Raw genomic sequence first — 16,797 nt, forward strand, 5'->3', positions numbered from 1 at the left:
GGCCGATCCTTTAGGACTCTAGACAAACTTTCATATGGTGGGATTGAAGACGCTTTCTTTGTATTTATCGATGGAAACGGACTTCATGCTATTTACATGTTCAAGATGCGGATTCCCAATCATCCATTAACGATGCAGCAGCTGGATTTTTCGCGGCTCATTCCCATTCCCATGCTGCATTTTTTCTGTATGAAACAGTTATGGTAACTACTAGTGCATATTGATGCTGGATAAAGCATAGAGGAATCAACCTCCATGGAAACAGGAAATAATGAAATAGAAACATATATCACATGGGGGAGCCAGGGTCGATTTTGGGGTCTATGGACCATTCATAGATCCCTGGATGTGGAAAGCTCCGGATCGTTTGCCATCTCTCAAGTCGGTTGGTTCAAAGAAAAGCAAAAACGGTTCCGATGGAGACGATTGGATCTTGGGACTCGAAGTTAACTCAAAGGATGATTGATAATTACCCCCGCATCCGGTGTTCTGCACCGAGCGAGAGCTGCGGATAAGAAAGAATTCATGTGACTGAAATCCAGACTTTGCCCCGTTGAAACACTTGGGAGTCTGCAGCCCCGTTCCAATGTTTGGTCGACCAAATGCCTATTTCATAGATGGTTCATTGTCTCTATAGACCAAGCAGCCTGGAAAACCAAGTGATACTTTCTTTCGTCGCAAGACGGCCTCAATTGTCGGAGCTGGTTTCGCAGGCCGATGGACCGCTTCTTCCAGTTGTTTACCTATCTTGAACACAAAAGAAGACATTCATCAAGGTAGGTTCCCGTTGCTGTTACCTCGCAAGTCGCAAATTCAGGATGAACAAACATTCTCCATTTCTCCACCAGGCTGGCACTATGCAAGACGCCGGATGATCGTTGGGTGTGCCGAGAATGCATAGAGCGGGGACGGTTCCATTCAGAGAGGAATTAGAGTGTTGGAAGGGGTCCTGCGCCTCTGTTCGCCGGACGTCTTTTTTCCTTTGAATGCAGGTTGGATGTGGAGGCCGCCACCGGCTTCGGTCAGTCAGTACTGTGTCTCCGCTCCCTTCCAAGGTAGTATGGTATGCATTTAGCACAAGGCTCCCTGAAGCAGTTGAATGAGCACTTAACATGGAGTAGATAGTTACGGATGACTGGCGGGGTTACAGCTGCAGCTGGAGATCAATGATCTTATAATTTAAACCTCCCCCCTCAAGGCTCTGTAACAAGTTAGTTACCACGGCATACGTAATATGCCACGAAACTCCTACCGGAGCACAAAGATGATCAATTGACATAATTACTGCTGTAGATGACACCGCCATCTGTGCGTAGAAATGCAGGGTACAAGGCAAAACACAGAGAGAGGACTTCTGGATTCAATCATTTCTGGTTTCCCCGAAAGTGGTTCAGGATTTCAGCATCTTCCACAGAAAAACCTATTCTTGTCATGCTGCCAGAAGAATCAGATCCGTTTGCGATGGCATAGCATGGTGGCAGAAAATAATGAAGTAACTATAAAACAGCTGGAGACAGACAGTTGTATGTTTCATTCTGAGCAAATCTATGCCACCAACCATTTTATCCCTCCACCGATCAGACCTATTTTACTTCATTTCCTCTCTATATCGGTGATGAATAGGTAGTCAAATACCCGCCTATAAAAGCAGCGAAAAAGCAAAAGTGAACAAATCTGGGATAAAAGAAAAGGAAGCGCTGTAGTGTTTTTGGCAGTAATAGAAGATTACGCAAATCAAAAGAAGATATATCCGAAAACATCCTTCTCCCGCCCGTAACCCATCCATGGGGATCTTGAGCTGTGCTTCTAAGACACATTTCTCTTAAATATACGACAAAGCTAGAAGATTGCTGGATGGCAATGTCCTTTTCCACCAAACCAACCCTCCCTTTTTTAAGTGGATCAGCACAATCGCGGTGCCTTCTGCGGCTGGAACTAAACGAGGTTTATTGATGGTAGAAAAGCGCGCCATGGGCGGGAGGAATGGCTATCGTTGTCGCCAGGGTTTCAGTTGTGGTTTCGGGCAGAGGAAAGGGAGTGAGGCAGCTGCATACCTAGCTTTGCCACGGGTATTGTGAGGCCGCGGATGACCTAGATTATACCGTTAGCCCACCATAACTAGGTATTGAAAGAGAAGAGGATAAGAACGGGGGGTTTGCGAACAACATACGATACTTCAAAATAACCAAAAAAACCACACAATCTCCTCAATTTCCTCCGACAATGCAGCTGCATCTTCTCCCAACTCCCACTACCATCTGGCACAATCCACATCGCCAAATGCTCCCTGCTCATATACAGATAATAAACAGTACTGACACCGATGGGACCAAAAAAAAAAAAACCACAAACGCTGTGGACAGTCGGTGTATGGTGATGATGTTGTGCAGAAATTTGTTCCAAGGGCATACAGCGCTGTACCACATAAAGACGGAGGCGTTAAGAAGTATGTCGACGGTGGGCTGGAGAGTCATCGAGTGTCTCAAGGCAGAACCAGTGGCTGGGGAACATGTTTGTTGGGATAAAGAGTCATTTGATGAGTTAGAGACTTTTAAGGGAATGCTAGCTCACTCAAAGATAAATACGTTGCCGGCGATGAAGAAGGTAAGGGCATCGTCGCTGCCTATGATCCCGCAGGTACCGACAATAAAAAGTAAGGGATAGAAATAGCATGATAACAATTGGCGAGTAAAGGAAATGTGAAAGTGATGGTTTTTTAAAAGGCGACTTGGGGTAAACATCGGAGGATAAAAAGGGGTAAGTTTACGGCCAACGCAATTGCAAACATTAGATGTCCCGGTCAATGTACTTCTTCTCCCTTTCTCATGCAGCATCTCCTTTGCCACACAGCCTACAACCACCCCATACAATATACTCAGCAAAATGGTGTATCCCACATCTCACCAAACCAAAGTGTTACCGCCGTTCTCAATCCTCTCTCAAATTGTCCTCCACCAACGCTGCCATCACCTCCAGCACCTACAATCGGAATATGATAAAATCGCAGAAAGCTAAAAATAGGACACCAAAGCCCATCATTAGCCCCAGACTTCGCAATAATGACCCTCTACAGCCGACGAGGCACATTCCTATCTGCAAACTTCCACTTGACAATCGGATTTGACAGTACAGAGTCGGCATGCGTAACGCATGCCGCAATAGCTTCAGCATGCAGAAGTGGCAAATTCGGCACCAAGCGCGAAGATCACTAGGCTGCTACAGAGCCAGATGGCCTGCATGTCGGGCACCAGCAGGAGGGGGAGAGAAAGATTCCGGAGATCAGGGAGACTACTGCGGATTGGGTGATTGGTAAGATGCATTTCGAAGATGTGTCTATGTATCAGGAAGAGAATTGTCTGGGTTAAATAGATATAATGTGCTGTTTGGGTACATTATAAGTAAGTGCATATGATAAATAAAAAATCTAAACCATGGACATTGAATTGGTTAAAAAGAGTAACTCAAGTTAGATTTCCCGCAACCTAGGATAAATCACAAGCTTCCAATAAATAGAGCTTTCCTTGAAGAGATATGACACCAGGCCGAACAAGCTGATGAAGCCGCCCAGCGCTGCACATACGATGTTCAGTAACTCCAAGAGTCGGCATGCCGAGTGGTTAGTTATTCTAACCAATCAAGTTCCCGGCTTTCACGGGCGTCAAAAATAGGGTTGGCCAATCAAAACGGGCAGCGGGGACTTTATATCCAGCCCGAGAGGAACTATGACTTCGCGAATCGGAGCGGGACTCGGAGATTACACAATAGACGGAATCGGAGCGGGAAGCCCCAGATTTGGTGGACCAGGCAGACAGAAGTGTGGAGAAACCGGGCACCAGTTTGCCAAATCAGCAGAATAGAGAATGTATTATTTATATGTACCTGGTGTATATAGCAAAATAAAAGTGGGGACCTTTTATCTACATCGACGCTGAACACAGTTGTGAAATGAGGCGGAACGGATCCTAAGCCTGTGCTATTCAGGTGGAAAATCATCGTTAATCCCACAATCCTGAGGAAACATCATCTGCTCAATGGAATAGGGTAGATGCCTCTTTTTCCTTGTCGTCTGTGAGGGATGACGCCTGAGAAGGGGTGTATATATCTTTTTCCCCAAGACGGACCTTCATGAGTCTAGTTTCCATTGTCTAGCACTATGGGAAACAAATATATGCGACAATATTTTTCAAGAAGCACGGTGAGGTCTCATATATATATCGGGATAGAAAGAGGCATACCGTAAACAACTGGGCCGGGGGGGGCGCCGGGCGGCGGGGGTTGAAAATATATGACTAGAGATCTCCCTCCATAAAATAATAGAACACCCGAGAATTTACCGCTGTTCCTCCGAAGATCTTAAGCTCCGCTTTTTAGACATTATTTAGATAGCTGGTTACCTCCGCGAACTAGCTAGCTGAAGAATTAGCCCGATAAGTCGATGATAACTTGTGAAAAAGAAATAATGCACCACTTTGCTGTGTTTGGAGCATGATGGAAATGGATTTACCACCAGGATTCTTCTCCTTCTTGGAGTACTGTATATCCATGGATAGAATAAATCCTCTCGATGAGAGATACCTTTTGAATGGTAGATGGGATTCTTGTGACAACATAAATATCAGATGATAGCATCCAGTTGGGGTTTCCCTTGAATCATACATTTTCTAGTTAGCATCACAGGCGAAGATTCTCCAAAGGTAAACTTAGTAAAACCCTCCCCCATCTCTCATCATTAGCTAGACACACAAGCTGAAGAGTGGTAGCATGTGCCGCGTAATATCTCAGACAACTTTTATTTAAACTCTGTGTGGACTAATTAAGTGAAGCTTAAACCGTTCGCGGGCCGAAGACGCCACCATGTAACTAAACCAACTGGTCTGCAGCTTCAGCGGATTTAAAGAACTTCCAAAGGGGTTTTGCCCAGGTGTTTCCCGCATATGCAAGAAATCCAGGCAGCCGTCCTGATTGGAGATGAAGATGAATTGTCCGTTGTCTCTGTTATTTAACTCTATCGGAGTGGGTGATTTTAGATTCCGTATCGACACCGCTTGGTTTACGTCTGGCCTGTATGCCTAACAAAGCACCTTGAGGGGATTAAAATATATGATGAAAGGCAAGTTTGTCCCCTGCCATAAGTTAGCGAAATCTTTGATCAAAATAACTCTTCCATAGCGCGTGACTGTTTATACCAACCTAGAGAAGTGTGGATATGCACGCATGCAACCCCTCCCCTTATCGATGACGCGATATTTCAAGCTTCCCCACCGATAACTGTACATAGAGAATATTAAATTATTTGCAAAGATAGTATAAACCTGAATATATATGTATTTACAGAAAATATTTGCATATCTGAATATATCTCGACAGCTAGGATCCTACTTAGATAGCCTTATATAGTCATAGCACAGAAGATAAACTCCGCGACCGATAATATCAGGATATTATGAAGGAAAGGAGGCCCGGAGGAGGGGGAAAGGAGGATTGGGATGAGAAACAGAAACTGATCCAGAATCGTGATTCAAGACAATAGGCTGGAGAAGGCGAGGAATTGAAAAATGATTAATGTAAAAAAGACGATAAGGAAAGGGAATATGCAACAGGAATTATACATACAGTCCGGCATAATGGAAATACTGAAAACAAATCACTCGAGACAATACGGTTGGAAATCATAGGGAAAATACCCAGCAAACAGCCCGTAACAATCCACATCCCTATTTAGAATTCCGCATATACGCCACGCAAAACGATCTTCACATGTCAATCACCATCGATTCCAACCCCAACTTGACCCCCGCCCTCATCATCAGACAAATTCTCATCGTTATCTTCAATATTCGCGGTCTCGATCACGGCACTCCGCGCCCCATTAACCGCTAGCCAGTCCGCTGCCTCATTACCGGGATCCCGATTATGTCCACGTACCCATTCAAACAACGTCTTGACATTCAATACAGTCCGCTCCTGGATCTTCTCCAGTATCGACTGGATCAGGTCTTTGTTCTCAACCGGCTTATCCTCCGACGTCATCCATTTGTTACGTTGCCAGTTGACGAACCAGACTGTTACACAGTTGATGGCATATTTGCTGTCAGTGAATATGGTCACGTCGCGATGTCGTGGCGCAATGTCCAGGGCGCGTATGATTGCCGTTAACTCTGCGCGTTGGTTTGTTTGTCGGCTACCTTTCAGTGGCTCCGAGACATTCCTGCTGGGAGAGAAGGGGGCGTTAGCCAAAAAGAGCTTGTTCCCTGGAAGAATAAGGTGGAATAAAAGTAGAAATTGGAGTATATAAGAAGCACATCAAGAAAGCTGCAATCAAAATACCTCTTATCTCCCGGACCAAAATAAACTCCAACTCCCGCCTTGGCACCCATCCTACCATTCCTCAAGGAACTGCCATCCGTATAGATTCTCAAGGGTCCCGGTCGCCCCGGCACCTGCTTCGTCTGTACTTTTTCATGCGCCGATCTGTATTTCAATCTTCCTGTCTCGGGATCGAGAACAACGTTGGGATCGAATCCATCAACAGCTCCGGGAGGCAACGGGCCTGTTCCGATCGGATACTCATTCCCATCTGCGTCTCTTGGTCTCTCTGATGTCATCCCAGGTGCTCCAGGTAGCTTCATCTTGAAAGATGAGTCTTTGTTGTCATCCTGCATAGCTTGCATCTCATCTTGGGTTTGTGTGCCCTGTCGAACATACTCATCTGCCTCTGCCCAAGTAGCAAATTTGCGGAACTTTGGTGCTCGGAATCCCCGCACTTGATCCTGTGTCACTGCCCAGTCTGTGTATACGCCTGGTTTTCGTCCCCGCTGTACACCATAGAATTTTGTGCCCGTAGAGGTACTGTTAGATGTGGTAGGGGTTTGCGTGCCTGTAAGGAAAGCATTTGCTTCTTCGTGTGTAGGGAAGGATTGGACTAGAAATCAGAAGCAAGGTAGTTAGCATTATGAATCGATGACGGTGAAATAATCCAGAACGCTCTGAAATGGGAGAGAAAAATAGATGTAAAAATATCTTACAGACAGCGCCTTTGAAGCCGGTCACCTGCGTTAAACAGTCATTCCATGTGTGATAGATTCCGGGCTGGAATCCAAATTTCACTGCATAGAACTTGGGTTCTGCTGTTCGCTTTCGTTTTACACCTGAGGTTTGTGAAGTGGTTGATTCCACTGGTGATGCTGGGGTGGTGGGACTCTTCGCACCATTCCCAGCAGCTGTTGGGGTGACCGCAGCCATAGTCATTAACCGGTATGTCAGCCTCGTTGCTGTGAGATCACGAAGTGCAGTGGAAGCGACTGATATCCGACCAGTGTCCCTACGTCGAATGCAAGGAAGAAAGATCCTCAACTTCCGCAAAGGAAGCAGAGCTTGAGAGACTTGGAATTTCGTGGTGGAAGGCGGTGCTGGTAGTGGAGAGGGTAGAAGAGACAGAGCTCAGGTTTCGCAGGCGGGTGGGCGTTATTTGTTGGTGGGAAGCGAATGAGTAGAAGGAGGAGTAGGAGGGAGGGTTTAATGGAGGCCAGGAGACGTTTTGACCAGGGAAAAAGAGGGGTTTGAGGAGGAGAATTTGGGAGCGAGGATCGTGGAGAATATACCAAACAATTCGTTTAGCCCATGGAAGGGGAAACGCGTTACGGATAGTACTGCATGGAAGACGTGCTATCTAGAGGTATCAGTGCCAACCAGAGGCATTGGCAGAGATTGAGAGATGGCGAGGGTTGGCGAAAGAAAGATGTTGGATGTGGAGAGATGCAGAGGCTGTCTTCGGTCGGTGATGTTGGTGTCGTGGGGAGTAGAGGGGCGTAGAGCAAGAGGAGGATGAGGAGGAGGAGGAGGAGGAGGAGGAGGGGGTTGGCGGGGAATATTTCCTTTTTGGGACAGGAGCAGGGACAGGCGACAACAACAAAAATTAAAGGGGAGAATCTTCCTTTGGCTTTTATTGTGATGAAATAAATTCATGGCATACGAGTAAAATAAATTGAATCACAATGGCTGCTACATTTAACTATATCGCTAGAAATATACTGTTTTTCCCGGTGGATTGTTACGGCATTAGATCAGCAGCGGACCGTGGAAAAAAAAAAAAAATTATTTAACCCATCTAAACAGATTTGACATAACTCATCCGCAAGGAGTGGAGTGGGAAATATCAGTACAGTACTCCCTTGCCAGCTGGGATACTAAGATGTATTCTCCAGGAGAGGTAAAAACAGAAAACACAAAGAGAAAAACCAGAAAGGAGAAAACAAGGAAAATGCAGAAAAACTGCGAACTTGATCGGATATCTCGTCGCCAAACAGAAGTTGACAAGCAAACTCCTGTTCACTTTTCGTCAAAGGAGGCCTCAGGGACCAGGACTTGAGAATTGTTGTTCTTCTGTTCCATCATATTTTCCGGCCTGCTTTGAGGAGCTCGTTCTCTCCTCGATGGGCGTTATCTTGTCAGGGCCCCAACTGTTGTCATTGTCCCTGGGGCTTGGGTTCCTCCGCCCCAGTGCAGCGACACATTGGATCCAACCACTTTCGAATCCTACAGCCAGTTTGAGTGAAATATGGCGTATTCGGACTCATCTTGTTTAAGCCGGCGACGAGTATTTCCTTTACGGGTTTCTTGGTGGCATGGAGGTTGATACCGAGGATGTTGATGACTGCGTTGGCCTCTTTCGCGATTCTGAACTTGCGAAGTTTGACTTATATATTCTTGAATTTCAAAAGAAATAATCTATCAAAGTAGTATATGTTAGCTTTATTTATTCGCCCTTATGGTTATATAGCTCACTCGAGCATTGCTTGCATTCACACCCTTCGACTAGGCTTGTTGCCTCTCTAAAGCAGGTTTTGGCGTACTGGGAGTTTGAGTCGGAATTTGACTACCCTCTTGAGAAGACGTAAGCTCCTCGACTTCAGCCAAACAAACACGTGCTGAATATCGAGATGCTGGTTTTATGAAAAGCATTGCGGTCGATAAAATGTGACCTAGGTCATCCGACGCGTGTTTCTGGCTTTATCGACCCTCATATCACACCATTGTATTCTCATATGGCGTATATTCCTCGTGGTATAGAAAGTTTGTATGCGTACCTGAGTATAACGACCCCGAGTGACCAGATGTCTACCGCTTTTGTGGTCTTTTTGTCCGTGGAGAGTTCCAGAGTGGCCGCAATTTCATGAGAGTAGTAGTGCTCCAACTACAGAAGTCTCCAATAACGTACCCACTTCAATAAAACCAAAATCTCCAAACTTAATATGGAGAGGGTCACAGGTTTTGACAAGAATGTTGGTTTCAAATCCCGATGCATAATTGGAGGGTATTGTCCATGGAGATAGCCTACTGCTTCTAGACCTTGCTGAAGAATTATCAACGTCTCGTTGTATGTGGAAAAAAAAAAAAAAAAAGATCAACGCTTCGTTCTGTTCAAGATTCCCATGAGGAAGATATTCAGATACAACAGGGATTATGGTCTGCACCCGTAAAAATAAACTGAACGATATGTTCCTGGTGAGTGGGTTAGCATGGATGGTTATTATAGATTATTATTTTCATGTACATACATGCTTGATTCGCGCCATCACGTCGATCTCCAGCTTCCACGATTTTAAATCGAACGGATGAGCTGCGAAAAGCTTCTTGCGCGCATATTTTGATTCCGGTGATAACGTCACAGAAATGAATTACGGTTCCAAAGGAGCCCTTGCCGAGTTTTCCTTGACGGAGGAGGATAGGTTTGGGTCCTGGAATGTTTGGACCTCACTGATGGCTTCTGTCGATTGTCAGCTGTAGACGTTGAGTCCACTGTTAGGCACATCATCCTCCGCGGGCATCATCTCGCGAAATCGTTCAACGTTGGTAGCGTGCGTATTCGGTGAAACCTGTCTCGCGCTTGGGGATGAAAATTTGGAATACGAGGTAGAGGTCCAGTTCAACAAGGATTTTATATCCGCTCGGATTAAGATTTCTATGCCCTCATCAAGTATCCTGGTGAAGTTGCGGTGCTTCTCCCTTCTAGCCCCGTTGTAACCAACGATGGTTCCAACACAGCATTCGTCCCGTAGAATTAACCGATGCTGGTTGTCAAATTGAAGGTAACAATGCCGCATACTGGTGCGGGTCGTATGTTCTGGGTCTGACAGAAAAATATCACAATTTCTCTTCGTCCTTTCCAATGCAAAAGCCTTTTCCGCTTTTTGGTCTGTTGCTAATGTCAACTGTATTGCATCATTGGAAATGGCATTTGGAACGTCCTCTTCCAAACCAGACTCTTCGAGTAAGGACCCTGGAATCTGCGATACTTGTGCTGGGTCCTTCCCGCGTCATGATTTGGAGACGAGGCGCGACCAATTCCGAGTATAAGATATTGTTTGATAGCCAGACATCTCCACCTGGGCAGAGCCATGCTATAATCGGGGTTGTTCATTCTCAAAAACCGACTTAAGTTTAACAAAGGCAAGGACATGACGCAGACATGCCGAGTTAGTCTTGGAGATTTTGTGAATTTAAATAATAAATATTTCGAGACGTTGGAGGGACTAAGCCAACCGTTCCGTCAAATCGGGTGGCATGGGCAGCACAAGGCAGCAGCGCAGGTAATAGCTTGATGTTTGTATCGATTAGCCTGGCATTGCTGTCACTGGAGCAAAAAGTTTACATGAGTAAACAGAGAAAGCAGAGAAGAATGTAGTACACTTTGTTTGACATCTTGACATGGATAGATAACCTGGAAGAGTTTATCTGTAGCCTGTAGCATGCTGTTTGTGCTCTTTAACATTCTGTCGACACGTCGTTTTAGATTCGGAGTAACCACCCAAGGCTATTAGTTATTTTAGCAGCAGTCCAGGATTGTTTTGTCCAGAATTAAATATCCCAGCCTTGGGGGGGGGGGGGGGGGGGGGGGGGGGGGGGGGTTTACCCAAGCAAACCCTGGTAGGCTGGTACGGTGGGATAGATGTTATGCACAACCTTCCTGTAGTAACTAGAACACGATTAAGACGTCAAACCAACCCCATTTCAATTCCCGTACCTAACTCTCTAATTAGTGATGTCGCAGCCCTGTTCAACACCTGCTTACGGCGTCCAGCTCTTATATCCAACCACCTTCGTATCTCGTCAGAACTTCCACCTCTGCGTGCTGTTGGCATTCATTATAGAAACCCAAGCGCCGTGGATTCTACTAACTCAATGTCACCGAAAATTTTCCACTGATGCTGAGATAAGCTACCTACGATGACGAACAGCTGGACGGGTACCTTGAAGAGAAGGCGGGTGTTCGGTTTTACTATAGCATAAAAAACCCTCTCATCGTGCCATCGGGTGCCATCAGGCTAACCTCAAATGAAACCTCTAGAGTGGTCGCGGTGGACGACCCAAAATACCTGCCCGGGGAGTTCCCTTCTAGAGATCAAGGTATTGGGCCTCTTGCTTTTTAAGACCTCCCCAATTCCCTTCTAAACGCCTCTCTGGGAGTAGAGTTAGAGTACGCCGCCGAAGCGAAAATCCCCAGTCCGATTCACTTGACGTGAACGAAGTAAATGGGTTGCTTCTGAAAGCTACCCTCCCCCCCTACCTCCTCCCCTCCATTTTGTTTTCCCCTTTCTCCCATTTTTTAAGGGGCGCATGCCTTTTGTCCCCGTATGAGATATCTTATGTCGCTGTACGCCATTCAAAACAAAGATTTTGAGAGATATCTTGTCGTCTGTGTTCTTAACGCGATTTGTTTCCATTTTCTGCCCTTTCTCCAAGGTCATTTTCAATTGCAGGATCTACGTCTTCTTGGTTAAACGCAGATATCCTCCCCTGGTTTTGTTGTTTCAACCTATACCCGAGATTGTTACCGACATTTTCTTCGTTTCAAAGATTATTCGGTTGATCTGAAGGCCTTTTTGTATTGTATTCTCTGCATAGATCTAGATTTGAGGTAAAGTAGTATCATAATCCCGAAGATGTCTCAAATCTGTATATATGTCTTTCCAAAACAGCTGGTCTAAAAACATACCAAATATCGAAATTATAATTTGGGTCTTACAAAGTGACCTAAGACATGTAGTCCCGCGGGACCATCGTATATCTGTTGTTCTACTGCACGGGCGTTGATCTGTGTTGTTGGCGTATGGTGAGTTAGATGGCGGATGCATTGAAACCTTGTTCTCCTTTTATATAAGGGTCATGAAGAGACTTACATGTTGCATTCCTAGATCCTCAACCCTTCCAACGCCCAAGAGATGCATGGCCGTTTTGGTTTCGGAGGAGAGAACTGTGCGGAGGTGTTAGCAGTTATCAGTTATCACTCTCTATGGCGTCTGGGGGGGACATTCAATGAAAGAAAGAAGATGGAGAAAGAAGAAAACAAAAAGAAAGATATATAAACATACTCTCCAACACCCTCTCGACCCCTTCCACCCCACCAGCCCCAAGCCCAAACAACGGCGCCCTACCAACACCCACACACCTAGCCCCAAGACACAACGCCTTCACCACATCCGTCCCCCTCTTAATTCCCCCATCAACCCACACTTCTACCCTGTCAAAAACCTCGGGACAATATTTCCGAATCTCCATCAGCGTATGCACAGCAGGGGGCGCCGTATCCATCGCCCTTCCCCCGTGATTCGACAATATAATCGCCTTGACCTGCGGTCCGTGCAGTGAGGCTATATACGCATCCTCATGCGTCTGCACCCCTTTCAGCACGATGGGTAGATCCGTATGGCGCGCGAGCCAGGGGAGTGTTTTCGACCAGGTCAATGACGGGTCCGTGCCGGCGAAGAGCTGCTGGCCGATCCCGCTGGCGCTTGGGAGCGGTGTGCCACCGGACGCCTTGACGATATCCGTTACTGACGATGCCTGGGTGACTGTCTGCGTGCGCTCGTCATGCTCGCGCTTTCCAGGCACGGGGGCGTCAAGTGTTAGACAGACGAACTTAATAGATTTGAGCTTGTTGATGCGGGCGAGCATTGCTTCGCTCTTTTTCCGGTCTGTTTGAACATACAATTGCCAGCCGAAGACTTGGTCTGGTGCTGCGTCGGCGACGATTTCTTTAGGGGTCATGGAGGCGTTGTTGGAGATTAGTTGCATGGCCTTGAATTTGGAGCAGGCTGCTGCAATACCGGCTTCGCCTGCGGGATGTGCGAGGCGGGCCATGGCGGCTGGGGAGACGTAGATTGGTAATCCGAGTTTGTAGCCTAGGACGCTGGTGGAGAGATCGCAGTTGGTGCAGTCGATGAAGACGCGGGGTCGCAGGAGGATGGAGCGGTATATGGTGTTATTTAGTGATTTGGACATGAGATCGTCTGCGGCGGAGTAGTAGTATCCCCATGCCTTCTTGCTAAGCTTTTGCGTGGCTGCTGCTTCAATATCGTCGATATTTAGGAGCGAGGACATGGGAGGCGTCTCATTGAATGCCTGCTCTGCACCCGTTTGGTGATTGGATTCCGCGCTGTAAGAGGCCGCCTTGGGCAGTAATGTCTTTGGGTCGATAGGACCCAGGCACGCTTCTGGTTTCAGATTGTCTTCCAGCGTGCCGGAGGGGTGGACGGGGTCAAATTCCTCTGTTGCATCTTTGCCGGCGAGCTGGAGGATGATGTTGGCGCCACCGGGATGACTTGGGAGGAAGTCCGTAACCTATTTATTACATTTTCCGGACGTCATGCCGTTCCTATTAGCATGCAGTAAATGCAGGTGTATGCTCCCACTAGTTCCTAAGCCCTAATGGCAAACATGGGAGATGAAGGAAGTGATATAGGAATGCCAACATCGTAGACTTTTCCGTAGAGCACAACCCAGCAGCTGTCTCTAGTGTTATGCTTGGCCACTAACGGGATATCAGCCTCTGCTTCAGATAATTTAACTGCTCTGTAATTGGACTCTGCTTACCTTCGGCAGCATTCAGAATCCTACCACCCATGCTGATTTTTGTCTTTATATATTTACAGTCCTGCAATCACGCCCTTGAGCGGTTTATATCAGAAAAAATGAGTGGTAACTATATCAGAGTATAGGCATTCAACTCAAAAAGATCTCTATTGTACAAGAGGTATAACAAATTGTGTAGATGGGTGCTATGACCAGCGAATACATTAATTTATATCACTTGTCCGCGAGCATCTGCTGGGTGGAGTTATGAGTGTTTCCGAGAAGTGGACAGAACGTAGCCGTCAGCGATGGGGAGCGCCAAACTCTAGGCAAACCCACAGCCGCCATCAACCGCAGTTTGGGCGTTGGATAGCTGGAGGTTAGCGGCAAACTTACTTAAGTTTAACTGAAATTGGTTAAAGCTTTTAAGCTGAAGGGAACGATGATGTCTCCAGGAGACTCTGCCGACTGCCAACTGGGAAGAACTATTTCCCCTTTGTTTAAAAGAATATCTTCAAACTTGGAAAATAACAATGAAAGGTAACTAACTAGTAAACAAGAAGAGCTGCTGAGCAGCTGGAAATAGGATTTCCGTTCTCGAAAATAAGTAAAAAGCAACTATACAGAGAGTAGAATATTGCAAAATGCAGAGCTCTCTGCATCGCTTGTAGTTTTTTCCGCTGAGCCGCTGACTAATCGAAACGATGCGATCTCATCCAACAGGTTAACTCGCTCCTTGTTCGTATCCAGATTCACTTTCGGCTGGCGAAGGAGTCCTTAGAAGGTCGAGTGAGGATATCCGTACGCCATTCACCCCAGACTAAAGCTGACCGCTGTCAGGTAATTTAGCTCACTCAACGTACCCACCCCAGAATATCCATTATGTTCGAGGTTCGTTTTCATCCGGTAACCGACCAACCAACCAACCAAACCTCCCCAACACCATCCCTCCCCGTTAACCCCTCCCAACACTTCCAATAACTAACCAATCTGCACCACTCCAGCGCCGCGCCGCGGACCGCTACCGCCTCCGCCTCCACCGTGCCCGCTCTGTCGTGCTCACCCCGGAGGAAATCGTTGAAGTCCGCGCAGCCCAACGCACGTTCGAAGGCGCCTACATCCGCACCTCCCTCTCCCAGTTCTCCTTCGCCCTGATCATCCTCAAAATCTTCACGTCAGAGTTCTACAGCATCGGAGCGCTGTTTGCCGTGTACGGCGCGGGGGTGTTGACGATAGGCCTGTTCCGCCGCCAGCAGGGTAATAGGCAGTTTTTCAACGAGCTGGGCGAGGATGGGTTGCAGAGACGTAAGTTTCGGACGAGTGGGAATGTGGTGCTTGTGTTGACTGCGTTGAGTATTGCGGCATATGCGTGTTTGTTGGTGTTGACGTTGACGTTGAAGATGTGATGGTGGCGGTTGCGGTTGGTTTAGTGATGGGAGATGGTATGGGAAATGGAAACTGGAAATCGGGTGGTGGGAAGGTATATGAGCTTTCTTGGGGAGTTTCTATATATGCCTTACTACCGCTGTCCTACATATAAGGTGTCCGGATGCTTCTAGGTTGGACAGAGTTGGCATCTTGTCGAGAGATGTTTTACTTTCTCTGGGGGTCATCCTCCAGGTCATCGTCGACTAGCTGCTTATTGGGATGGTTCCACGGATTTGCCGAAATTGGCATTCGCTCCCTGACGGGAGCTACCCGGGCATTGGGGAATTTGCTAGGGCCTCATACTTGCCAAGGTGCATAGAGCACCGTAAACATCATTCGGGAATCACGATCCACGCATATAACGACGTATGTTTTCGGACTACATTTCCTGTCGCATGCTCTTCATATGCCATTGCAAGGCCCTAACCCTAGACAAGAGCGCCTGACCTATCGAAGCAGAGAGGTGACCAGTTCAAACCCAAGTCCAGCTAATTTCTCTGGGTTTCTTCAGCTCATGGCGTTGAATGCACTACCAGACTATATCCAGTAGTGGTCATGGGTTCGTTGTCTCTAAAGCGGGAGTGGAGCTGGGTCTGATAATTTTTACACGATTGCAGCAGAGATAGTGATTTATTATAGAGCATGGATTGGAAAACCTGGTTCGAAAATGGTTCTAGGCCCAGAATCTCATATGGAAATGGAGGGGGAGATATCTGCAGCGTCTTTCCAGGACGGAAATTGGAGGACAACTGGTTTTCAGATGGGGAAAACCCAACAAGCCCCGCGGCTAGATCTCTGAGTATTACGGACATACCGCCAGCACACGTGTGCATGCATCTATATAACCAAGATGTGATCCAAGTGAATATCTGGATTTCTGCCCAGATCCAGATATTTCACATATTTACGGAAATCTTGTGGAATCTTGTGGAATCTTGGATGGGTCAGTTGGTTTTTTGGAAGGGAAATGGGTGAGAGGGGGTTTTGACGGTCTGTTCTGTCGTTGGTTTTGATATGGAAAGGTACACCAGCATACCCCGCAAGAGAGCCGGAGCTGCCGCAACATGATATTGGGGAAGGTGTTGTGTTTCCGAATGGCACAGCATTGAGAGAATCAAAAGTTCTGCTGTCAAACATCTAGATGCAAAAATGTTGTCCATGAATGCTTCTTTCTTGTGTTCTGTGTGAAAAGAGTGATTCACTGTGTCTGTTGAAACCGAACAGTGTCTATGTTATTGGACAGAATGCTGTGGTAATGAAAACAAGATTTCAAACAGTAGATGGATTCCTTGCCCATACAATAATTTTTGTTTGGCTGATTTTATATTTTCCACTGTTTGTTTCCTGGTAACTTTGGGAATGAAGCTTAAAAAGACTGGAATAAACGCCTGGAGTGGCGTATCTATTACATCACAGGCACAGAAATTAGTTAAAGTTACGATCTACCTCCCTTGTTTCTACAATCAATTTTTCCTAATTATATGTCCATCCTTTCGCACGCACGCACACAGATATTCA

At 46.6% G+C, this 16,797-nt stretch overlaps 4 protein-coding genes across 4 annotated transcripts; 1 reads left to right on the forward strand and 3 right to left on the reverse strand.

The window, feature by feature from the left end:
* Nucleotides 1–5,760: 5,760 nt before the first annotated feature.
* Nucleotides 5,761–7,242, reverse strand: PAAG_07983 (ribonuclease H; the record flags this gene model as incomplete). The annotated part of the gene is made up of 3 exons (XM_002790051.1): nt 5,761–6,211; nt 6,328–6,922; nt 7,026–7,242. The coding sequence occupies 3 exons, from the start codon at nt 7,240–7,242 to the stop codon at nt 5,761–5,763; spliced, it is 1,263 nt and encodes a 420-aa protein (XP_002790097.1).
* Nucleotides 7,243–9,776: 2,534 nt separating this feature from the next.
* On the reverse strand, nt 9,777–10,103 carry PAAG_12481 (hypothetical protein; the record flags this gene model as incomplete). The annotated part of the gene is made up of 1 exon (XM_015847961.1): nt 9,777–10,103. One exon carries the CDS (start codon nt 10,101–10,103, stop codon nt 9,777–9,779), a length of 327 nt encoding a protein of 108 aa, XP_015702428.1.
* Nucleotides 10,104–11,776: 1,673 nt separating this feature from the next.
* Nucleotides 11,777–13,903, reverse strand: PAAG_07984 (cytochrome b2; the record flags this gene model as incomplete). The annotated part of the gene is made up of 6 exons (XM_015846391.1): nt 11,777–11,815; nt 12,026–12,094; nt 12,180–12,253; nt 12,372–13,620; nt 13,752–13,810; nt 13,873–13,903. 6 exons carry the CDS (start codon nt 13,901–13,903, stop codon nt 11,777–11,779), a joined length of 1,521 nt encoding a protein of 506 aa, XP_015700826.1.
* An 830-nt stretch (nt 13,904–14,733) lies between these two features.
* Nucleotides 14,734–15,257, forward strand: PAAG_07985 (hypothetical protein; the record flags this gene model as incomplete). Its single annotated transcript, XM_002790053.2, has 2 exons — nt 14,734–14,742; nt 14,856–15,257. The coding sequence occupies 2 exons, from the start codon at nt 14,734–14,736 to the stop codon at nt 15,255–15,257; spliced, it is 411 nt and encodes a 136-aa protein (XP_002790099.2).
* Between the last annotated feature and the right edge of the window lie 1,540 nt (nt 15,258–16,797).

Source organism: Paracoccidioides lutzii, assembly GCF_000150705.2.
Source record: "Paracoccidioides lutzii Pb01 unplaced genomic scaffold supercont2.28, whole genome shotgun sequence".
Classification (NCBI taxonomy): Eukaryota; Fungi; Ascomycota; class Eurotiomycetes; order Onygenales; family Ajellomycetaceae; genus Paracoccidioides; species Paracoccidioides lutzii.